Source organism: Anabrus simplex, chromosome 9 (assembly GCF_040414725.1).
Source record: "Anabrus simplex isolate iqAnaSimp1 chromosome 9, ASM4041472v1, whole genome shotgun sequence".
NCBI lineage: Eukaryota > Metazoa > Arthropoda > Insecta > Orthoptera > Tettigoniidae > Anabrus > Anabrus simplex.
In genome coordinates, this window is record NC_090273.1 from 43467530 (window position 1) to 43493490 (window position 25961).

Below are 25961 nucleotides of genomic sequence, written 5' to 3' on the forward strand. Positions count from 1 at the left end.
ATGTAGATGATCAAATGTTCTATTTTACAGTGTGGAACGATTTTAAACAATTAAAATCTTATACATTACATTTCGCATGCAGAGTACGAGTTTTTCTTTCACTGTCCTTTTTTGTGACAGCACCCAGCACTCCTCCATGCATTGCCTGTAAGGAAACCTAGCCCCCACATATGTGCGTATCAACATTCAAACCCTCATGGTATTACGTTCGATGTTGTAAGTTCACAATTTACGTTTGCTACACAAATTACACACTTCATTGATTATATTCTGATATTCAGTAAAGCTTCTAGATTAATATAAATACAACAAATAAATATTTTCTTTAGGCATTACTGCTTCCCGCCATATTGTTAATGAACTGTATTTTTAAACTCTTCTTCCTGCCCCCTGGTGGTCAAGTACTAAATAAAAACAGCTGAAGTAAATGCTACGTGTCCCGCACAAGCACTGCAGTCCGGTCTAGCGCTAAGAAAACATCAAATAAGCTCAGACATAAATAAAATACGAACCCGCACAATTGTGCGTACATGGTCTGAAAGTGTTGAAACAATAACTACCACCACCATCTCATTTGATTTTCCCGTATGGAAATATGACAACATTTTAATGTATACTCAATGTTCAGAGAGTACTGATTCTGAAAGAAGTTCATTCGGCAATTTTTGATTCTTGAACATTATTTCCGCAAGGTGTAATACGTACAAGTGATAAAATCACATTACAGTAGAGCATTTGATTTAAGTTTAAATATGATAGAGATAACAATGGGAAACAACTGGAAGCTGGAACGTAAAATCAAGAGGTAGCAGTTCGCACACCATATGGCGACACTGAATGGTTTAAAAATGAAAAGGGTGTCCGTCAAGGATGCATTCTTTCACCATCCTTTTTTCAATCTGTATGCAAAAATATTAATGTGGAAGTTAAATTTAGAGGAATTCGACATTGGTGTGATGATTGTAGCAAGAACTATAAACAATTTGAGATATGCTGGTAATACAACTCTCCTGGCAGAAACAGAAGCAGATCTAGAGCTACTAATTTCCCGCCTGAAAGATGAAAGTGAAAAAGTGGGCCACTACCTCAGTATTAAAAAGACCAAAGTTATGACTAAAGATGAGTGTGGTACAGTTTGTCTAAAGCTAAATGAGGAGGAGATACAGAGTGTGCCGAATTTCATCTTCTTAGGAGCCAAAATCAGTCAAAGTGGAGATTGCCGTCCTGATATCAAAAGACGGATTGCGCTTGGACGTATCACTATGCTGACTATGTCCCCAATCTGGAAGAGCACCAACAAATATAGATTAGTCAATGCGATTATATTCCCACTGTTCATGTATGGATGTGAGGTCTGACGCTGAAACAGGAAGACAAGAGGATGATCGACACTTTTGAGCTCTGATGTTGACGAAGACTCTTACGAATGCCATGGGCTGCAAAAATCACCAATAAGGCACTTTGGAGCGCATCAAGCCCGATATGTCATTCGTTGGTAAGATTATGAAGGTGAGACCAGCATACTTTAGTCACGTTATGCGATCAGATGCATTGGAAGAAGCAATCATGCTTGGAATGATCAGCGGTACAAGAAGAGCAGGTAGCCATGGGACTCGTTGGTTGGACACCAACAAGAGACACCACCCTCACCCTGGAACAACTAAGGGAGGCAGTGAGGAACAGGACAAGTTGGAGAGCGGTAATTCATAGAATCGCCGATGGTCGGATTCAACTGATGGTATCATCATTATTAAAACCAATATGATTATTATATCTTACAGATATTTTACAGATATCTTCAACAGAAAACGAAGAGGAGATACTGCGGGCAAGCACCTGACGATAGGCGCCGGCCAGTCCAGAATAGGAGCTTCTTAAAAATAACTCCACCATTAGATACCGGACCACTACGGATAAAGAAAGCTACAGATGTTATTTTCGTAATTTGTGAGTGCATTTCCGGGAATATACTTCGTTCATAATTTCTGCTGAGGCGTATTCTTTTAATGATCCTAAATTGGTTTCTTGTATGGGAACTTTTTCTCAGAGACTCCAGGTGGCGTGAAGAAAATTAATTTCTTCGTGTCGTTATGCATAATATAAAATGGTAGCTCCTGAGCCGACTATTAATACTATCCCGCAGCACAGAAGGTGACGTCACCTCATCGATTTTCGCACCGGTGTTTGGCCTTGACTGAGCCAGTTGACATCGAGGAGTTTCTTAACGCGCTGTGACGCGCTCACACACAGCATAAGGAATGCCAACTGCGTACTTGCAATTGAGCAAGGAATTCTTAATGGCTAAATACGAGGTTAAGAGAGAGGCCAGATGCCGTTCCTTATCCGTAAAAGCCGTCTTTCAAACTATCTGCGCGGACGTATGGAAGGCTTCAGTTAACACTATTTAACCAGAGAGCCCGATCTAGAATCGTCTTCTTATTGTTCTTCTACTTCTTCTCTCCGCACTCTGGTGGGGTGTTGGGTGTGAACTGTGGCGCAAATGTGGATTTGTCCCTGTTTTTCGATCCGATGCCCTTCTTAATTCCAACCCTATGTGCAGTATTGACTGTTTCAGTAGCGATTCATAGTGTCGTGTACAGTGTCGCCAACTCCTAGAAAAAAAATGTCGCCAGAAGTATCCTCGAAAGTCGCCAGAAGTCGCTAAAGTACCGTTCAATAAAAAAAAAATCGCATTCTCTTTTAAGGCTGAAAACATTTTTTAACAGACAACGTAGGGGTTCCCATATCAAGAAAAACGTAAAACTTAAGCAATTTCCTCAATTATGCCAAAAGATTAAGGGCTAAAGGGCCAGGAAAATTTCGAATTATGAGTCTTGGATAGCTCTATCAAACTAATAAAAGCAAATTTCGAAAACCACTTCTGGCCTAAATGCAGTTATTTAAATCCTAGACAAATTAATTTACATAATTTATTCTGTAATGTCTTCCTTGGTTCAATACCCTCAGGCTACTTTTGATTTTTTGAAAAAATTTCCATACGGAATGTAGTATTAGGGCTTAAGTGAAACTCTGCATTGACTTACATTAGCGCTCGTATTGGTAGAAAAATGCAAACTGCTAATCTAATCGACCGGATGACCATGATTAAGAAGATTATTATAATTTTTAGGAATAAATAAAGAATATATTCTCATACTTTATTATATTTTATTTACCTAAAATTCGTTGCTCATATCCCTAGGATGTTTTCAACATTGAGTTGCTTGCCTAAAGGGCTAGAACTGTGGGTTTATTTGTTCTTGAAGATTATACCTAACAATTTAAAATATTTTTGATTTACTCTATGTTTAGTATTTTAAAAGCTGTAAATTCGCTATTTCATTGAGGACCAAGCATCTCCTTAACAGCTGTCTATGCGTTTTGTTCGACGCAGTCTTAAATTACTGGCTGCTTGGCAATCAGAGAATACATTTTCTAAAGTGGTCTGTTGTTAGAAATGAACAACGAATAGTGATAAAATTCATTTGGCAACTCGTGACGGATCTTCAGTGGAAGGCTTAAAGTGAGCTTCTGTTGTGTTGTACCAGTCGAGATTTAACGTGGGTATATAACTGCACGATTCAGTAGTCAGCTACCTCATAATTTGAGACGGATTCCCATTCTTCTCGGAAACTATAAAACAGATTTGCAATAACATTGCTTCTGGACACTGACTGGCTGGAACCTGCAGTTTGTTGTTGATATACAGGGTGACCCGAAATTCCGTTAACATTTGACGAGGCAATACTACACGGAACACCGGGGGTAGAGAGGTAATAATTGACTCATATGATTGGCGTGACATGGGGTTTTACTGACACCAACATAAAGTACATAAAATGACCAACAGATGGCGGTGGAAAGCAACACGTCAGGTACAAATGGCCACACATGCTTGACATGACATGGGGCAAGACGAACTACAATATATCAGACCTTAATGCAGTTATCGATATTAGCTAAAATGGCGCCCTGATCGGTTTGTTCAAATGTAAAAATGAGCATGTGCGAAGCATCTGTTTAGTTCTTTCTGTTGGTTTGGTTTGATTAGGAAACGTTAGTGTAGTGATGTTTTTATTGAAATTTGGTTTTAACACTATTTTAATATATTAGGACGTGTCGATCGTACTGGATGTATTTCAAATTACAGCAGATGCACTTACATTCAGATCAAGTCTACTTAATGCATCGTGACTATTTCGTAATTGCAAGCAATATATTAGGGTGCATTAAAACATTCGAGGGTAAATTTGTCAATAGAGAGGATGTGTTCCGTATACTTGATGAGCTGTTTTTTTTTTTTTTCGGATAAGGCCAAAACTCTGTGTTGTTACCAATCCTAGTACATTTCTCAATTACTACATCTTTTTGGGATTTTAAAAGTGAGGTTATAAAAAGTGATAAAGCTATTCATTTTATCTGTAAATGAATAGTATATTCTCTTTGTTAAAATTGGAGGACAAGGTATCAACTGATATGTTGTCACAGTACGTAGGATATTTACGTTGCCAAAGACTTGGGTGTCAAAGTGCTTTGTACGAAAATTCATACACTACCAGAGAACTTCAAATTAATTCTCCTATTGATTATCTGAAGTGAAACAGATGTAGCAATTTGTTGGATCATTACCAGAATCAATGTTATGAGAGAATTAAAATTCGCGACAACGTTAATGTTCCTAACAAAATTTTTGAACGTATGGTAATAGAAAAGTGATTCAAATAAATGTATTTCTAAAAAAGTACTGATTTATCGGAAGAAGAATTACCAAACCAAAACCAAACCAAACCAAACCCCACGGTACTTAACGCCCTTGAAAGGGCCTTGGCCTGCCCAGCGACCACTGCTCAGTCCGAAGACCTGCAGATTACGAGGGGTCGTGTGGTCAGCATGACACATCGTCTCGGCCGTTATTCTGGGCTTTTGAGACCGGGGCCGCAATCTCACCGTCAGATAGCTCCTCACTTCTAATCACGTAGGCTGAGTGGACCTCGAACCAGCCCTCAGGTCGAGAGAAAAATCCCTGACCTGCCCGAGAATCGAACTCGGGGCCTCCGGGCGAGAGGGAGACAAGCTATCCGTACACCACGGGGCCGGCAAGAAGAATTACGGTCTGGAATAATTTACCAAGGGTGCCCCCTACTACATCTACACCTTTTAAATACATTTCCAACTTCTTTGAAATCACTGCCACTTGGACGACAGCCCTAAATTCGGATCATTGTGATTGATTAATTAATTGACTGAATTGAAACGTATCAAATATTCCCCCAGGACTGTTATTTTAGAATGTAATCCTATATTACCTATTTCCTTTGCCATGCTAGTTCATAGAAAATATTTAATTTTGAACTATCCACATATTGATTATCTAAATACAGGATATTTCTAGATAGTATTGGTCTATTACCCAAAGCAAAGTATTTTGTTCGTTATTATTGACAGCTTAGCAATTCAATACGATAATTAAAAGGTTTTGTTTATGTATCACAAGCGTGTTTACATTGAACCGATACGTCGGCCATTTTGTTTTTATATTAAGGTCTGGTGTTATTGTAGATGGTTTTGCATGGGGTTTTATTGACACCAACAACGAGTGCAAAAACAGGCCAACAGATGGCGTTGGACAGCAGCACGTCAGTTATGCCGTGTACGGTATAAAATAGCTGTCATGTGGGAGGGCGTCAGATGCACCTGCAATCGCGGCATGTTGATGTTATTAGAAAAGACACTGTTAGTGAAGCTTTATTTACTTTATGTTCGTGTCAATAAAACCCCATGTCATGCCAATCACGTGTGTCAATTATTACCTCTCTAGCTCTAATATTCCGTGAAAATGTCAAATGTGTACGGACTTTTGGGTCATCCTGTACATACACGAAAATACAGTATTGATTAAACCAAGGTCATGAATTCCTGAGTAGCAATGACGGCAATCGTTTATTACTCTTCTCAGTTTTGTAATTGGGGAAGTACCTTTATTTTTGTGTCGAAGGCAGAGCTAGTTACTAAAGGCGAATACAATAAAAATAATATTGATCCTACAGGTGGACAAAACATTTGATATGCCGGGCGAGTTGGCCGTGCGGTGAGGGTCGCGCAGTTGTGAGCTTGCATCCGGCAGATAGTGGGTTCGAACCCCAGTGTCGGCAGCCCTGAAGATGGTTTTCCGTGGTTTCCCATTTTCACACCAGGCACCTTAATTAAGGCCACGGCCGTTTCCTTCCCAGTCCTAGGCCTTTCCTATCCTAACGTCACCATAGGACCTATCTGCGCCGGTGCGACGTAAAGCAAAAGAATGATAGAATGGTTTCCTTAAACTCAACATTGTACGAATTGGCAGCAGTAGTCACCAGTTTTGTTGCTAGTCGCTAAAGTTTATAATTTAGTCGTTAGCAACGACCGCAAGTCGCGAGATTTAGCAACGAAGTCGCCAAGTTGGCTTCTCTGGTGCTGTGTTGTGTGTATTGGGACAAACACAAACACTCAGTTCCCGAACCAGGTGCGGCTAAAACGATCCATCCAGCTGGGAATGTAACCTAGGACCCTCTGAACTGAAGGTTACGACGCTGACCATTCAGACAAATTGTTGGACTTAAAGGAAAAGGAATGTCAGTGGAAATTAAAATAACCTACTTAGTTCGAAGCTAATTAATTGATTTTCGAATATATACACAGATAGGTCTTTTGCCGACTATGGGGTACGGAGGAACTAGGAATGCGAAGGAAGCGACCGTGGCCTCAACTAAGGTACAGCCCCAGCATTTTCCTCGTGTGAAAATGGGAAATCGCCGGGCTGAGTGGCTCAAACGGCCGAGGTGCTGGCCTTCGGTAGATTTACTTGTGCATAAAAGAATTCATGTGGGATTAAATTCCGGCACCTTGTCGTCTCCGAAAATCCTAAAAGTAGTTAGTGAGACGTAAAGCCAATAACATTATTATTATTATTATTATTATTATTATTATTATTATTATTATTATTATTATTATTATTATTAAATGGGAAAACGGTCTTCAGAGCTGCCGACAGTGGGGTTCAAGCCCACTATCTTCTAAATGCAAGCTGATAGCTATGTGATCCAAACCGCGCAGCTATGAAACATAATAAGAGTGTGATTGCTAATACACTCTCCAAATGAATTAGCGGAACACATTTTTGAACGTTTGTCATACTGTATAAAGCAATAATTGACAACTATCTGTGTTGCCAGATATACCTGTCTTCTTTATAGATAAATTACACAACAAAACAGCATTTGATTCTCAAACATTTGTACAAAACGAACTTAAATGTCCGAGTTGTGTCAATAACAAAGGGGAAGTAGCCGCTCTTCAGTTTGGTTTTCTTACGATTTTGAGAGCTTCAGTATCGTGTATGCCTTCGTAAACTTTTAACACAGCCATAGTCGGTACAAGTGTAAGGAGGTCGCTCAGTTTCCTTTCTTCACTGATAGTCTGTGGGAGTTCTTGGAGAGTTTGTGGTGCAACAGGATGACCACGAACACGTCTGTCAAGCATATCTCACACGTGCTCAATGGGATTCAGGTTAGAATGGTGTAAGCCTTCTGAAGACGGCCCTGGAGTCACCCGAGAATTCAGGGCTAACACCGTATACAGCGTATACAAGATCTGGTTGATGTATCCCTGTCGGTAAGGCGGCCACGGGCAACGACAAGATCTGTACGGCTGTCGACGCAAATGTTACCCCACACATCACAGAACCTTGTACAAATCTGTCCACTTGCTGTACAATACTTGGAAAGCAACTCTCACCAGGGATTCTCCATGGACCTAAACGGCCTTCACTTTGGAGTAAAAAATAAGAAAATGTTCTTTAAATGATCGAAACAACAAAGATATTACGAAATACTATTCTTCACTTTACTTTTTTCAGGTCTAAAATCGATGCGCTAAGGAAAGAACATATCTTCGGGAGAGACTTCAACGTTGCATTTGGGATAAGCGAGGTCAACGTCGCGTTTGGGATAAGCGAGGAAGATTTGCTCAGAGGAGATTACTGCGTTGACAGCATCTGACGGTAGCATGCTACAGTTCGTGCGTTTCTTGAAGCATGACCTTCTCTTGTCTTTAACAATCCTCGTCGTACTTCCATCGGAATAGGGAGTTTATTTTATGAAGAGAGATTCTCAAGTGGTTCATTTACGTTGTGATACACGTAGCCGGCCGGGGAGCCAGAAGGGAGGAGGTCAGTACGAGTTTAATTCTAGAAATAGAAGCTCGTGTCTTTGTTGTTGTGTGTTAGTAATAATAATAATAATAATAATAATAATAATAATAATAATAATAATAATAATAATAATAATAATAATAATAATAATAATTTCGTGTGGCTATTTCTAGCCGGGTACAACCCTTGTAAGTCAGACCCTCGGATGAGGGTGGGTGGCATCTGCCAGGTGGAGGATAGTTTTATGTGTGGCGGTGAATGGCAGGGATGTTGGGGACAGCAGAAAAACCCAGCTCCCGAGCCATTGGAATTAACCAATGAAGGTTAAAATCCCCGACCCGGCCGGGAATCGAACCCGGGACCCTCTGAACCGATGCCCAGTACGCTGACCATTCAGGCAACGAGTCGGGCTACACACCAAGTGTAATGCAATGTTAGCAGTGTTCAGCGGAATCCTTTAAGCACCCACCTTATCATCGTATGACGACATAAAGAACAGGTTTTAAATCACGTCTTAGGTCATACTTCTAGGAAACCTTGCATATGTTGAATCACTGAGGCGCTCCTGCAGATCGAAACTACTGCCGTGAGAAGAACCATGTACAACACAGATGCCATTGCTTCGAGGATGGCTGGGAAGGTAATCGAACCCCATTCCAGCCCTCGTACCACTTTTCAAATTTCGTGACAGAGCCGCGAATCGAACCCGGATCTCCGGGGGTGGCAGCTAATCACACTAACCACTTTATCCTTAGTTACGTCTAGACATTGTTGTTTATTTCAGGAACATTGAAATTAGAAATCCTGTAATGAAAAAATAAAATAAAAATGAAATGGCGTATGGCTTTTAGTGCCGGGAGTGTCCAAGGACAAGTTCGGCTCGCCAGATGCAGGTCTTTTTGACTTGACACCCATAGGTAACCTGCGCGTCGTGATGAGGATGAAATGATGATGAAGACGACACATACACCCAGCCCCCGGACCAGCGGAATTAACCAATTATGGTTAAAATTCCCGACCCAACCGGGAATCGAACCCGGTACCCCCGTGGCCAAAGGCCAGCACACTAACCATTTAGCTATAGAGCCGGACAATCCTGTGATGAAAGTGTTGTACCTTAATTAAGTCCACGGTCGCTTCCTTCCCATTCCTAGGCCTTTCCTATCCCATCGTCGCCATAAGACCTATCTGTGTCGGTGCGACGTAGAGCAAAATTGTAAAACAAGGGGAAGGAAAAAGCATGAAAAGCAGCGAGAATGAACACCGTTATAAAACAGGTGGTGGAAACAATGACAGGAGAATACTCAAAATGAGGCGATAAAGACTAAGTTATACGCATTAACCGGCTTCGGTGGTGGTGTCATGTGATGCGAATGGAGGAGGAGAGGTTACGTAGGAGGATACTAAACTCGGCCATGGAGAGTAAGACAAGTAGAGGGAGACCAAGACGATGAAGTTTAGACTCAGTTTTAAATATTTAAAGATAAGGGGAAAAGAATTCAATGAGGCCACAAAATAGTTACTAACAGAGGATTGTGACGTCATTTAGTAAATTCACAGAGGCTTGCAAACTGAACGCTGAAAGGCACAGCACTCTATAATGAAGAATTATGTATGTATATCGTCGTTATTATTATCATTACTATTATTATATTATATAATAATATGATCCAATGGAAAAGTTGGAGATCAAGGGAAGGAAAATACCACGAAAATTTCTACGCCCCAAATTCCATAATAACGAACTTCCACACATGAGGAATGAAATCCTGTATAGGAAAACAGAAACGATTGCGGACATAATAAGGAAAAGGATAACTGAAAGAATCTTCCACTATTTCCGCAATGAGAAAACCAAGCGGAACTGGTTTAAGGAAATTGAGAAGGACCTACAAGAGTTCCAAATTACAGAAGAGATGCTTGTAGATGGATCCGCGAAGAAAATAACCAAATATAAAGTAAAGAGGTTTCAGGGCAAGGTGAAGCCCAAAGGATTGTACAGAATTTCTGAAGAAGTGAGGAAGGCAAGATGTGAAAGGATGAAAAAGTACTGGGAGAACTGGAAAACACGACTCACTAACCATTGATTGTTCTATCGTACCCCAATGTATGTGAAACAGACAATAATAATACTAATACTACTACTACTACTAATAATAATAATAATAATTATAATAATAATAATAATAATAATAATAATAATGAAAATGAAAACCTACAACCTGTTTTCCAGTCATTGACCGGGTCAGGGATGTAATGAATGAAGCAGATATAGGCTGTTAGTACGATGGGATCGCCACTCCCAAAGTGATTTATTAATGAATGATAGATGCTATGAAATGATAATGGAGAGTGTTGCTGGAATGAAACATGACAGGGAAAACCGGAGTACCCGGAGAAAAACCTGTCCCGCCTCCGCTTTGTCCAGCACAAATCTCACATGGAGTGACGGGGATTTGAACCACGGTATCCAGCGGTGAGAGGCCGACGCGCTGCCGTATGAGCCACGGAGGCTCCAATAATAATAATAATAATAATAATAATAATAATAATACCATTTTCATTCATTTTTTGATTGACCCTTCCGATTGTACGTCTATGAAAATACATGGACCGGACGTACATTTGCGTGCGGCCACTTTCTAATCCTTGTGCTAGTTACAGATGTAGACATCTGTGCGGTTTCCACGGAAACCTACGTATCAGCCTCACTCCACACGCGCTAAATAACAAGAACTTGTCTGTTTTTACAAACTCAAACTAAATTTAACACTTTTCTAGATTTTGTGAACACGACAAGAGAGTTTTTTATTCGCCATATAAATGCATATTTTAATATTCATATTTCACCAAAAGTATACAAACATATGTTTTGGTCGTATAATAGTTTTAGCTCTTCTCCAAGCATTATTCACTTGCTTTGAGCCCATAATTTCAAGTGACTTTGTTTATGCTTGGTTACATTAGATTTCCTTTTCTTAGAAATACTTTGTTTTTAAATGAAGATTGAAGGCAGTAAGTCGTCAAAGTAATGTCCGGGATGTGGCCAGTTTTCTGTCAGCCTGCTGTCTAAATGAAAAGCCTTCTATCGTCTATTGGACAATATTTGCCATTCACGTCATAAATATTTTCATAGCTGTTAAGTCATAGAAAATAGAACTCTCGTTTGTGTGTATATAACATCAAATTAGTTAAGACTAGAAGCAAACAGTAGTTCAAGCATAATGAAAGTTACGTGCAAAAGTGTGAATTTTGAAGCTGACTTAACTTCTAATGATAGTAAGTTTGTTATGTAGCTTACCTTAACGTGTTCCTGTGTGGACAGAGTGTCTCGTAGTGAGAGTGAAGTTGAGAATAGGAGGCACGACCGCCCACAGTAGACCTTGCTGCCTACTAACACTGGCCTTGCACTAACCATGTCACTGCCACACTCTCTACCACCTGACCACATCCTCACGCTCTCGCTAGTTTAACCACTTCCCAATTAGACTTCCATGTTATTACATAACAATTTATAACTGCAAATTCAAAGCAATCCGTAATGCGCTGTTAAATTTCAGTACTTCGAGCGTCCGCCAGTTTAAATGTGTACTGGATGGGGGCGATCGGAAAATTTGCGTCTCAAAATTAGCGATACAAAATATGTAATGTGATGTTACCTAGCAACCGTGCAGGCTATGATGTGAAGTAATGATGGATGGCCATGACTGAGATACATATTATCAAAGAAATGCGTTAGAATACAGGTGGTCGATGTGAACTTGCAGGCTGTAATGTGAAGCATTGTTGGATGGCCATGACTGAGATACACATTATCAAAGAGAAGCGTTAGAGTAATGGTGTTTGTACCGGGAGGTACACCCCAACGCCGCGCATTCAAATTCAGCGCCTAAATGAACTCCTCTATTGGTAAAACAGTGAAACGGAAATTACACCGACTTAGAACTTTACTCAGAAGATGTCACCACAGAAATATGATGTAATTTTGTTATTGTGAAGTTTCCTAAACTGACTAAATTTCTACTAGTTTTATTTGCTATACATCAAGAAGTTTGGACATTCTTCCACAGATGACACTACTAAAGACTATGATCATGCACCCTGGTACGAGGTATAAGAACTTATAATTTAAAGAAGTTTTGTATTTCTTTCTTTTACTGATTGATGTCCATTTATTTTTGGGTTGGCAATATTTCCTTTTTCTTTCCGTCAGTTTTGAATCTGGCCAATGAAAATTTTCTGTAATTAATTTCCCACCTATCACAGGCTTCTTGTTCGATTTTGAGTGTTACTTTTGAATTTAATCAATAAAATTAAGAGGGTGTGTCCTGATTAATCTTGAATGATCTCGAACCTTCCCTGAGGGTTTATAAACTGCGGCTTTTTACGTTTCTTGGCCGATTCATTGTCATCTTTCTGAGTGTGCATGTTAAGCAGGAGGCGGGTGGCCTCTTTCGTCGGCAGCTAGAATATCTACAAGGTAATGGTCACCCAACTTTATTCTTTCTTGCTACCTCCGCAGTTTAACCCGAGGAAAAGGTCCGAATCTTTAACTATGTAACCAGATTTTCTAAAATGTAAATCCTCTTTCGGCTAATGTAAAAACTTCGTAAAATCTTTAACTGAAAATCGGGGATAGAGAGTGAATTACCTTCTCGAGCTCCCCTTCATCTTGTTTTGGGGTGACCACGATTTTTCCTACTGTAATGTGTTAATGCAATTTCTATACGAGTCACCTCAGTAGTTTGGGAATAGCCCCTGTTTCATCGGCCTAGAGCCCTTTAGGTTTTTTTAAGTGTTCATTAACTTGTAGTGCAGTACGCCTCCATTCAGTTTGTGTTTCGGGCCATTTACTTAACCTGTTCTTTTCCGCAAAGGCCCTATAGGTTGGGTACGAGATACCCCTGTTTCAAATTGTAAGTTGGGCCATGGAAGGCCAGAGAGTGTAAGATTTTTGTGGTTGCCTCGAGGAGGCTGAAAGAAACGGAGAGCCTGTTTGATCTTTTTCAAGTTTTGTAATTGTAAAGATTGCCTCTGGAAGGCTAGGTATTGTAATTTTAGGAGTAAGTGCTCTTGAATTAGGGGATTTCTGCCACTCATTAAATAACTCCTCTTCATTTTGTAAAATTGTAAAACTATGGGCTTAAAGCCCAAAGTGTTATGGTTCTGAATCTTGGACTTTTCCTAATCTGGTTTCTAGTTTGGCATTGTACCTGATTGTTATTTTTTCCTTGTGGAAATTTGTTAAGTTTTTTTATAATGAAAGAAATATAACCTTGTTTAAGTTTTAATTCAATTCTTGACATTGTAGTTAGACCCATTCAAGCCCGCACCTTCTTTCATCTCTGCGTTCCACAGATACCCCCGGAACAGTGTTCAATGTGATCTTGCAGGCTGTGATGTGAAGTATTGGTGGATGGCCATGACTGAGAGGCATATTATCAAAGAAGGGCGTTAGAGTACTGGTGTTCAATGTGATCTTGCAGGCTGTGATGTGGAGTATTGATGGATGGCCATGATTGAGAGACATAAAGGGTGACCCCAAACTCCACCGGAGCTTGTTCAGGGACCCGTGGTGTCCGGTGGCTGATTACATTTCATGTCGTTTTGTTTGTTGCTCCGGTTGGCTTTGTACTTGTATTGCACTGAAAACAATACATGTTACTTCTTGACAAACACCGGAGTGTCAAAATTTTGTTCCGCAGGATTTGTTTAACGTGCCAGAAGCATAGGATATTCGGATGCGTCATAAATACATTTTTCGGTTTAAGTGTGTCGTCGGATGGATAATCGATTTGAAATAAGCGAATAGATAATAATAATAATAATAATAATAATAATAATAATAATAATAATAATAATAATAATAATAATAATGAAATCGTGTGGCTATTTCTAGCCGCGTGCAGCCCTTGTGAGGCAGACCCTCCTATGACGGTGGGCGGCATCTGTCGTGTGTAGGTAACTGCGTGTAATTGTGGTGGAGGATAGTGTTATGTGTGGTGTGTGAGTTGCAGGGATGTGGGGACAGCACAAACTCCCAGTCCCCAAGCCAAGGAATTAACCATTTTAAGGTTAAAATCTCCGACCCAGCCGGGAATCGAACCCGGGAGCCTCTGGACCAAAGGCCAGCACGCTAACCGTTTACTCATGGAGCCGGGCAGCAAATAGATGAAATCTAATGTAAAATAGAAATACGCCTATTTCCAAACATATGTCGAGATGTTGAAACTAAATGAGTAAAGTTAACTGTTTTAATGAAAATGAAAACCACAGCCTGTGTCCAGTCATTCGACCGGGTCAGGAATGGGATGAATGAAGCCCCATCTAGCGGTGAGGATCCGAAATGATATGACTGATAGATGAAACGAAATGTTAATGGAAATTGTTGCTGGAATGAAATATAACAGGGGAAACCGGAGTACCCGGAGGAACACCTGTCCGGCCTCAGCTTTGTCCAGCACAAATCTGACATGGAGTGACCGGGATTTGAACCTCGGTATCCAGCCGTGAGAGGCCATCGTGCTGCCGCCTGAGCCACGGAGTCTACAGCTGTCTCAATAACATCACTTTTCATTCCATTATTTCGTAAGCATTCATTATTCAATTGCGTAATTCATTCGAATGAATAATCGAAAAAATAGTCGGATGGAAAAAAAATGTTTACTATTCGATTGTATCGTTCATCCGAATGAATAACCGATAGTCCGGCTCCGTGACTAAATGGTTAGCGTGCTGGCCTTTTGTCACAGGGGTTCCGCGTACGATTCCCGGCAGGGTCTGGAATTTTAACCATAATTGGTTAATTTCCCTGGCACAGGGACTGGGGGTATGGGTCGTCTTCATGATCATTTCATCCTCAAATGTTTCATATGATATTTTTCCCTGCAATATCCAATTGTTGGCTCGTATTTGTTCTTTTCAATCTTTACTTTTTCTGGTTGATTTCTTCCCGCTTCAAATGTAAGTCTGGGGTCTGAAATGAATCTATGTCTTGTGACCTGTGGATGTGCCAGGAGGTCTATTCGTCCAGTGGAGCCGTTTATTGCAATACAGAATACTTCCTCCTCAACTTCCAATGCTTTGTCTTTCATTGCTCCTGCTATTAGTTTCCTTACTTGATGGTGTCGAGCGTTCCCAATTAATAAACCACAGGATTGTCCGGGCCTCCGTATCTGCACCGACTGGGAATTACACTTACTGCCGAAACATCGCCATTCATTTTCACAGGTAACCCATTCAGAGGCAGACATATGATTCCGTTATACATGGCCAAAACCGAGAATTCTTTATATCTCGACATTTCGATAACTCTAAAAATGATATTTAGCTCCCGAGGTGATTCGAGATATCGACATTCCACTGTATACGAGTGCGAAGTCTTTTTTTTTTACCGCAAATTGATTACTGTCCGCCTCTGTGGTGTAGTGGTTAGCGTGATTAGCTGCCACCCCCGGAGGCCCGGGTTCGATTCCCGGCTCTGCCACGAAATTTGAAAAGTGGTATGAGGGCTGGAACGGGGTCCACTCAGCCTCGGGAGGTCAACTGAGTAGAGGTGGGTTCGATTCCCACCTCAGCCATCCTGGAAGTGGTTTTCCGTGGTTTCCCACTTCTCCTCCAGGCGAATGCCGGGATGGTACCTAACATAAGGCCACGGCCGCTTCCTTCCCTCTTCCTTGCCTATCCCTTCCAATCTTCCCATCCCTCCACAAGGCCCCTGTTCAGCATAGCAGGTGAGACCGCCTGGGCGAGGTACTGGACATTCTCCCCAGTTGTATCCCCGACCAAGAGTCTGAAGCTCCAGGACACTGCCCTTGAGGCGGTAGAGGTGGGATCCCTCGCTGTGTCCGAGGGAAAAGCCAACCCTGGAGGGTAAACAGATGATGATGATGATGATGATGATGAAATTGATTACTAGTGTTGAATTTAGGACATGTTCATTGATGATTCTCCCGTCTGGTTCAGTCCAGTGAGGCAATGTCGAGGAACTACTGCCTCCAGATGGCCTCATTGCTGCGGGCAGTGAGTGAGTGACGTCACTTAATTGTTTGATAATGAACCCATCGGGGACAGCTCTTGTCAACTGTTACGAGGACTAACGGGCTCGTCAAGAGCCGCCAGAGAGCGCTTTAAACAGAGTAATGGCCGTAGTGAAGGCCACGCAGCCCACCTGTGCCGCATTCGCAAGTAAGGAAATGGAATGTGCGAAGGTCTGACGTAAGATGCTTGACCGATGTGAGCTGGCACGGCGCAATTTCCAGCCGCTACTTGTTGTTAGTTAACTTTCTACGTTTTGGTTCTCATCTCCTTGTTTATGTGTGTTTGACGTTTGTAATGGATTCTCTTCTTCTTTTACTTCGTCTTCCTAGCCTTACAAAAAGTTTCTTCTTCTTCTTTTCTAACCATCAAATCATTCATCGTTACTGTTAGAGTAGTAGTAGTACTCAGCTGTTAGTCCCCTGTACACTAATCTTTATCGCTTTTCCTTTTTTACAATGTTTATCGCACACAGTCATAGCATGAAAACTGAAACTTTCGTCAGTGTGAGAAATTTATGGAATTGAACATTAAATTGTAAATAATAGAACGGCTATCTATATTATTATTATTATTATTATTATTATTATATTTTAATTTCTTCGCTGTGCTATACTACTGTACTTTCTTTCTTTTTTCTTAATCCGTTTACCCTCCAATGTTGGTTTTTCTCTCAGACTCAGCGAAGGATCCAACCTCTAAGCCTCAAGGGCAATCTCCTGGAGCGTGTGACTTGGGTTAAGGAGGATATAACTGGGGAGGAGGAGCAGTACCTCACCCAGGTGGCCTCACCTACTATGCTGTACAGGGGCCTTGTTGGGGGGGGGGGGGAAGGAAGATTGGAAGAGATAGACAACAACGACGGAAGGCTTTGGCCGTGGCCTTCAGTTAGGTACCATCTCGGCATTTGCCTGGAGGAGAAGAAGAAGAAGTGGAAAACCTCGGAAAATTACTTCGAGGATGGATGAGGTGGGGAATCGAACCCCCATCGACTCAGTTTACCTCCTGAGCCTGAGTAGAACACGTTCCATTCCTTGTACCGATTTTCAAATTTCGTTGCAGAGCCGGGGATCGAACTCGAGCCTCCGGGGTGGCAGCTAATCACGCTAACCATTACACCACGTAAGAGGACTGTATAATACATAATAATCTAATACGTGTTTTCAACAGATATATTGAAACATTATTCCCTAGGTCCTATTAAATTCTCGGATAATTATGTTATTGGCTTTACGTCCCACTAACTACTCGAAGACGCCGAGGTGCCAGAATTTAATCTCGCATAAGTTCTTTTACGTGCCAGTAAATATACCAACACGTGGCACTTTGAAATACCACCGGACTGAGCCGGGATCGAACCTGCCAAGTTGGGGTCAGAAAGCCAGTGCCTCAACCATCTGAGTCACTCAGGCCGGCTATTAAATTCCCTTAATATAATCTAACTAATCCTCAGCACACACTCATTCATACTTCAACCATTCAGTCAGCGGTCCTCAGCAGGTAGTCTCGGCAGGCGAAATTAAATCTTGATAACGAGCTAGTTTCTCTGACTTAAGCTGGCAGGGAATTCCATAATCTGGCACCGATCACTACACACATGATATATTAATTTTGTTTGTGCGGTGCACAGGAATAGAAAGACAGAAATTCGAACGGGTATTTAGTTCGTCAAAAGATTACAAAGCAGTGAACTCAGAAATTATCAAGCATAGGCTATAAGGAATAGGCACTTAAAAGGCAGCAAAATGCAAGACGTACATGCTTAAAATGGCACTAAAGTTTTAAAAAATCCACAGTTTTTAGCCTTTCAGGCAAGCAACTCAATGTTTAACAACATCCTAGGAATATGAGCTACGAATATAAGGTAAATAATATATAATAAAGTATGAGAAAATATTTTTTATTTATTCCTAAAAATTACAGGCCTTTTTTAAATCATCATTATCCGGTCGATTAGATTAGCAGTTTGCCTTTTTCTACCACTACGAGCGCTAGTGTGAGTCATTGCATTGTTTCACTTAAGCACCACTACGAGCGCTAATGTGAGTCAATGCAGAGTTTTACTTAAGCCCTTATAACTATATTCAGTGTGGACATTTTACAAAAAATCAAAAAAAAATACCTGAGGGTAATGAACCAAGGAACATATTACAGAAGAAATTATGTACATAAGTTAATTTGGCTACGATTTGAATAAAAAAGAAGACGAGTAAAGACACAGGCGACTTTAGGCTGTTTTTCCGAAACTGCATTTAGGCCGGAAGTGATTTTCGAAATTTGTATTTTAGTCCGATAGAGCTATCCAGGACTCACAATTCGACACATCTCCGGTCCGTTTATCCCTTCAACTTTCGGCGCAATTGAGGAACAGTACAATGCTCATTTTTTTACAAGTTGCTTTACGTCGCACCGACACAGACAGGTCTTATGGTGACGACGGGACAGAAAGGGGCTAGGAGTGGTAAGGAAGCGGCCGTGGCCTTAATTAAGGTGCAGCCCCAGCATTTTCCTGCTGTGAAAATGGGAAACCGCGGAAAACCATCTTCAGAACTGTCGACAGTGGGGTTGGAACCCACTATCTCCCGAATGCTGGGTACGGACTGCATTTAAGCGACTGCTGCTATCGAGCTCTGTCGTACAGTACTCAATGCAAGAATTTATGTTACAATGAAAATCATATATTTCTCCAGTTTTTATTGTGAGTGGAACCTTGCCTAATGTCACACACAATATTTTTATACGAGGAAAATTTATTTTCTACTTCACACGAAACAACAGGCCGTCACTTCGTTTCAGCAAAATAATACGGTTCAAAAATTACTGTGTCTAAATTAACCTCTACAATGCTACCTATCTCTGCAGTATGTGTCAATCCTGCATTACGTTGAGATCACGCTGAACTTTGGTATTCACAGCTTTGACCACGCTATGTGGTGCTTCCTCTAACATTTTGGAAATCTGCTAATCAATGTCGAGAGGTTCTACCAAATATTTATTTCTTGTATCAAGCTTTGTGATCAAACCTGGGCTTCCTTACAAGAGGCGTTTCATGTTCGCCATCTCAGAATTTAGGTCTAAGTGAATTCGAATGCGACAATCGTAAGGGAAAAGGAGGATAGATTGCCTGAAAAGGGCTGTTTTAACCATCAACAAACAGAACAGGTAGAAATACATCTAACAGGCGATTATAGGCACTACAATAACAAACGTTTTAGGCTTACGATAGCAGGCAACGGGTTCATAACTTAGAAGTCAGTATTGAAGGTGGGGAGAGTCCATTCAGTACTGAACATGTCCATAAAAATTACGTAAGCTTGATTTTGATACATTAGTATCGTTTGAACCTGTTCCTAAACTGAAATCTGACCAAAACTGAACAAATCCTCCTAACATTGAAGGCAAAAAAATTCTAGGTCTGAGCTAAAGCAGACGTGTCCTACTGGTAAGCCCGAGCAAATATGAACATGTCCAAATCACCCATCAGAGGATGAGTTATTTGTCACGTGACTTCCCATTTTCCCACACGAGCAGGTCCTGCTAGGGTCTGAGCAAAAACACACAAGTCACTTGCAGTTTGGGCAAAACCAAACATGCCCATTTTTACACATGGAATTATTTGTTATTGATTTCTGATCTGTGCTTGTTATGCAGAGAGGTTTCCTGTGTGAATAAGACAATACTTGAACATACCCTGTTGCTAATTTAAGTTGCTCTTTCCTTCTGAAAATCGAAATCTGATGAACTTGTTTGGTTTGCCTGGACGCTTCTCAGGTATAAACTTGAATGTAGTGATACTCACGTGTGTTGCTGTGGCGCTGGTTGCTCTCTACGCTCCTTGGAAGAAGCTCGGACGCGGTGCCGCCTCCGGGGACGGCTCTTGTCGCCGCGAGCTCTCGCCACTGCTCGTCCAACAGCCGCCGCCTCCTCGTCCACGTCCTGCAACACGAGGCATACCAAAGGCTGGAGATTTTCGACTTAGAAATCTAAGTTTGTTACAAATGTGATCAACATCATGAGGAAATTTTGTATTAGAATCGCGTGCTTTTCCTGACATGGAATCTGAATTAAACTTTGGACTCCCGTGACTTATAATTAAGGCTCCAGTCTCACTTCCTTGTGAGGCACTCCGTCTTTAGAATCACCATAGTTATGGCGACACTGGCAGAGCGTCAGCCTCAGGATGTCAGGATCATGCTTTCAATTACAGATGGGGAGGAGTGAAGGACGGTAAAGACGTCGGCATGAAAGAGATTTCGTGTTTAGCAGAAAAAATAAATCAATGAAAATTCAGCATTAGGTTTGCCCAGTCGAGTTCCTATTTCCCTTCCGAAAATTAGTGTAAAACGAAACGTCGAAATTTACATGTAGGTGGCCTAAATGGCGTAATATCAAAATGCCTTAACTCAATAGCTGAGACCTTCTTCTTCTTCTTGTTGCTGTTGTAGAGGCTGCCTAGCCGAGGCGGTAAAGGCGTGCTCGGCTCGCCCGGAAGGACGTGGGTTCGAATCCCCGTCAGGAAGTCGTAAAATTTAAGAAACGAGATTTCCACTTCCGGAGGTGCATATGGCCCTGAGGTTCACTCAGCCTACACCAAAAATGAGTACCAGGTTAATTCCTGAGGGCAAAGGTAGCCGGGCGTAGAGCTAACCACTCTACCCCATCACGTGCCGCGGTTAACAATGGTGGAAGCCTTTACCTTCCACTCCTCCAAGGGCCTTCATGGCCTGTACGGAGGTGACTTTGTCTTTGTTGTTGTTGTTGTTACGGAGTTTCCGTGGTTCAGAGAGAGGTGTAAGAAGGTGTGGGCTTTAATGGGTCTATCTACAATATCAAAGATTCTTTTGAAACTTTTAATAAAGGTTTCTTTTCAGAAAATCAAACTTAACAACAGTGTATCAGGTACAATGACAATTTTGATATAAACATAGAAAACCCCAGAATAGGAAATTTAACACATTTGGGCTTCAAGCCCCTAATTTCCAAATTTACAATATCGCCAATGTAGCGTTTACATAGACAAGGAGAGAAATCTCCCAAGACAGAGCACCTTGCTCCTTGCTCCAACCGATACAAAATTTTACAGCCTTCCAGAGGCACCCCTCAGTGTTACAGCAATAGGCCCTATTTTACATAATAACGAAGGAGCTTACAAGCTCCACCTTTAAGTTTACATAAAGGATAGATTTAATAATAATAATAATAATAATAATAATAATAATAATAATAATAATAATAATAATGTTATTTGCTTTACGTCCCACTAACTACGCTTTTACGGTTTTCGGAGATGGGATAGATTTATATTACTCGGCCTCTCTAGGCCCAACCTACAAGTAACAATTTTGGTACTCTGGGGTATCTATTACCCAAACTAGTGGGCCTTCGTGGAAAAGAAGAACAGGTTAAATTACTGGCCCAAACACAAAATGTATGGAGGCGTTCACTAGCGCTCCTTGAAAATTCGGTTTTAAAACCCTACTTCGGCTTGTGGCCCGATTATGCAGAGGCTAATCCCACACTACCGAGGTGACTAGAAGAGCAAATTACTTGGTATTTATAGGGGAAAAACGTTTACAAAATCGTAGTCACCTCAATATAAATTGAAGGGGAACTCGAGAGGGTAACGCACTTTCTATCCCCGATTTACAGTTTAAGACTTTATGAAGTTTTACATTAGCAATAAATAATTTACATTTTAGAATTCACACGGTTACATAGTTAAAGGTTAGAACCTTCCCCTCGGATAAGTTGGCGGAGATAACTACAGAAAACTGGTGGCCATTACCTGGGCTGCTGTACTGCCTGCCGAAGAATGAGGCGCTTCACCTCCTGTCTTAAAAAAACACAGACACACACACACACACACACACACACACACACACACACACACACACACACACACACACACACACACACACACACACACACACACACACACACACACACACACACAGAGTAAGTCGAGGATCGAAAAGACAAGGTAGCTTGAAAAGCCACAGCTTATATACCCGAGGGGATGATTCGAGAAGGCTCTGGACTAAATCCGGACACACCCTCTCATTTTTATTGGATAATTAAAAAGGTACAAGAAGCCTGTTATTGACTGAAACATAATTACAGAAAATTTCTGATTTACCGGATTCAAAAGCTGGCTTAGTTCGTGATGGCGGCAGCCGTAATTAGGTGAGTGGCCGTTACAAGTTTTAAATCAATCTTCGTATATCCATCCATTTATAACCGCACCTTCTTTGACCTTTGTAAACCACGGCATCACCGTAACAATTCTTATTGTTATTATTATTATTACCATCGCCTATACTACAATATGTCTTCTTCTTTCCTTTTTTTTTACAAAGTTACCTGGGTTCGGCACTAATGTTAAGGTAAAATTTACGGCTGGATGCCCTTCCTAATGCAGCCTGTTAGGATGGATATATGCTATGCTATTTGTGGCATGCTAAATTAAGTATTTTACTATTATTATGGTTATTAATATTATTTGTAATTATATACCTATTGATGGTTAAGTATAAGATTGGCCCCTGTGCCCTAACATCGTTACAAATAAAGGCATATCTATATATAATTATGTTAGTATTTCTAACGATACACGAAGGCATCGATGATTGTTTTCCTCACGAGGGGAGTGACAGTGCATGCTGCCAATTACTATGGCAGACTGGAATGTTTACAAGTACCAATTCGCAGAAAACTACCTGGGCTTTCTATCATTCGAGAAAAATGCGAATCCAGGTGCATTAAAACTGAATACATTGCGTATACAATTACAGATATTGCAAAATTTTATAGTGAAGATTTGTAGCTCTTCATGAAATCTACCAATAAGAAGTCCACGAGAGAATATATTTTGTTCAATCGACAAATCGCAATAAACAATCAATGCTCTTACTAATTTTACCAACAGCAACATATATCGATCAATATCGTAGAATCCTTCAAGATCTTATGAAAATAAACCGCATAGTGAGTAATAACCACAATAAGTACCTATTTCCGATCAGTAGTGTTGTATTGTCTGGTGGGGGCAAAAGTTCACTCGTATCACCATTTAGAACGCCTGGAAGGTATGGGGAGCCCCTTAACGGTGTGGATGGACAAGTTGCCGCCTAATTCCTGGCCATTCCATTGCCATGACACCGGTGTTATCGCTGCTGTAGAGCTGGTTATGGCTTCTCCCAGTCTGAATATCCCTGCTGTATAGATTACAACGCGAACAGACTTGCAGTATGTCCTTACCAGATAGAAAGTGTTTTGAAACAACATATGTCGTTCCGTTGTGGCGATATTAATGGTATAACTTCAGTAACTGTCCGCCTCTGAGGTGTAGTGGTTAGTGTGATTAGCTTCCACTCCCGGAGGCCCGGGTTCGATTCCCGGCTCTGCCACACAATTTGAAAATATGGTACGAGGGCTGAAACGGGGTTTACTCAGCCTCGATAAGTCAACTGAAAGAGGGGGTGTTCGATTTCCACCTCAGCTATCCTCGAAGTGGTTTTCCGCGGTTTCCCACTTCTCCTTCAGGCAAATGCCGGGATGGTACCTGACTTAAGGCCACGGTTGCTTCCTTCCCTCTTCCTTCCGATCTTCACCCAACCCCCCACCACAAGGCGCCTGTTCAGCATAGCACGTAAGGCCACTTGGGCCAGGTGATGGTCATCCACCCTCCACCCCATTTGTATCCCCCGACGCAAACTCTCACGCTCTAGGACACCGCCCTTGAGGTGGTAGAGATGGGATCCTTCGCTGAGTCCGAGGGGAAAAAAGAACCCTGGAGGGTAAACAGATTGAAAATAAATAAATAAATAAATAAATAAATAAATAAATAAATAAATAAATAAATAAATAAATAAATAAATAAATAAATAAATAAAGAAACACTTAAGTAACTGCTTAACAGACAAGTGGCATTTACGTGCCTACGTTACAATTTGGACGTTCCGACTGCGCTGCCATCGAGGAGCGGAAGTAGTCGTCCTTTGGACGATATCCAAGGCCGAATCAAGCCATTGTAATTAAGTGAATCCATTATGTTAACTTAACGTATTTTAGAATACAGTAAGGACTTACATACCGTACAATAATGTCCTGGTGTTTATAAGCTGCAGGTGGCTCTTGTAGCACGTTGTTTACAGTGTGATTGTCTACACGTAACTACAGAGGCAGCTGTCTCTGGTTTCTCCCTCACAAGTGACGAATATCCGGGTCCCAATTTGTTATAATCGTTTCCATATCAGGGCCTACTTTCTCTACGGGTGGTCCTTCTCGACACCACCCTCGATAACGAGGGGAAATTTGGGCAGGATTGAGTAACTTTAGCTAGATTGGGGAGATATGGAACACAATAGGGGCTATGTATTTACATTACGTGTTGCAGAGAGACACCAGAAATATATTTTAACGTAGGATAAGTTATATTGCACTTTATGTATTAAACTAATTTGTACAATAACAACTTCATGGAAGTGATCGGCTTCAAGAATTCTAATTACATCATCAACAACAGTCGGCCCCGCACGCAGTGTATAGGGGTAGCATGCCTCCCTCTAACTGGGAGACGTCGGGCTCGACTCCCGGCCAGGTCAGGGAATTCTTACCTGGATATTAGGGCTGGTTTGTGGTCAACTCATCTTTCATGATTGCAAACGAGGAGCTATCTGACAGTGAGTTAGCGGCCCTGGTCTAGAAAGCGAAGAATAACGACCGGGAGGATTTGTCGTACCGAACTTCGGGCTGAGCAGCGGTCGCCTAATAAGCCATGGCCCTTCAGGGCTGCTCAGCCATGGGGTTTGGTTTAGTGACAAAGACATTCAATCTGCAGGACTTAAGAAAACTTAAAAAGGGCTATATTAAAAAGTCTAAATCGTCATTTCTGCATGTAGAAGATTGCTAAACGGTACTAAATATATATAATGAACTACAAAGGTACAGTACGTTGCGTTTCTAGGTTGTAGCTTGTAGGAACTTAGATAAAAACTGAAATGTTCGTGCTACAGCTGTATATTACGCCCATTTGTGCTTCTTGGTGCTCTCGCTAAAGGAAACTACGTAATGAGGAATAATTAATAACAATGTTATTATATTGAGGTCCCACAAACTAATTCTGACGGTTTTCGGAGACGCCGAGGTGCCGAAATTTTGTTCCACAGGATTTCTTTTACGTACCAGTACACCTACCGACACAAGACTGACGTATTTGAATACCTTCAAACACCACCTATCAAGCTGGGGGTCAAAAGTTCAGCGCCACAAACTTCTGAGCCACTCAGCCCGGCGAAAAATAATTTACCTATTTAGTGCATTTTTATTCCAAACCACTTGTAAGAGCTTAGGCCTTCACGGCCGCCGTCTCGACGTATACAGGGTGTAACAATAATGTAGGGCAAACTTTCAGGACACATTCCGCACACTTAGAAGAAGAAAGTATGTTATATGGACATGGGTCAAGGAACGCTTTATTTCCATGTTAGAACTCATTTTCCACCACTCTACATAGTACATTAATCATGGGAAATACACAGGAAGAGAATGTACCGGCATAGGCCTCCTCATGAAACACTTTCTTATATGAAATGTATAAATGTCCTCCGTTAGCACTGATCAGAGTGTCCGTACCTTTTTGTTACTACCTACTGTACAGTGAGGAAATTATTTTCCATTGTATAGGCTGTGATAGAAACAGGTAACTCCCAACGTTTCACTGGAGACTGCGCCCGGC

At 41.2% G+C, this 25961-nt stretch overlaps 1 protein-coding gene across 1 annotated transcript in view; it reads right to left on the minus strand.

Moving 5' to 3' along the window:
* Nucleotides 1–25961, minus strand: part of LOC136880850 (TOG array regulator of axonemal microtubules protein 1) — a 437167-nt gene that overhangs the window by 137981 nt on the left and 273225 nt on the right. The window contains exon 15 of the mRNA XM_068229140.1: nt 20025–20161. Coding sequence (XP_068085241.1) covers nt 20025–20161 — 137 coding nt within the window. The remainder of the gene's footprint in view (nt 1–20024; nt 20162–25961) is intronic.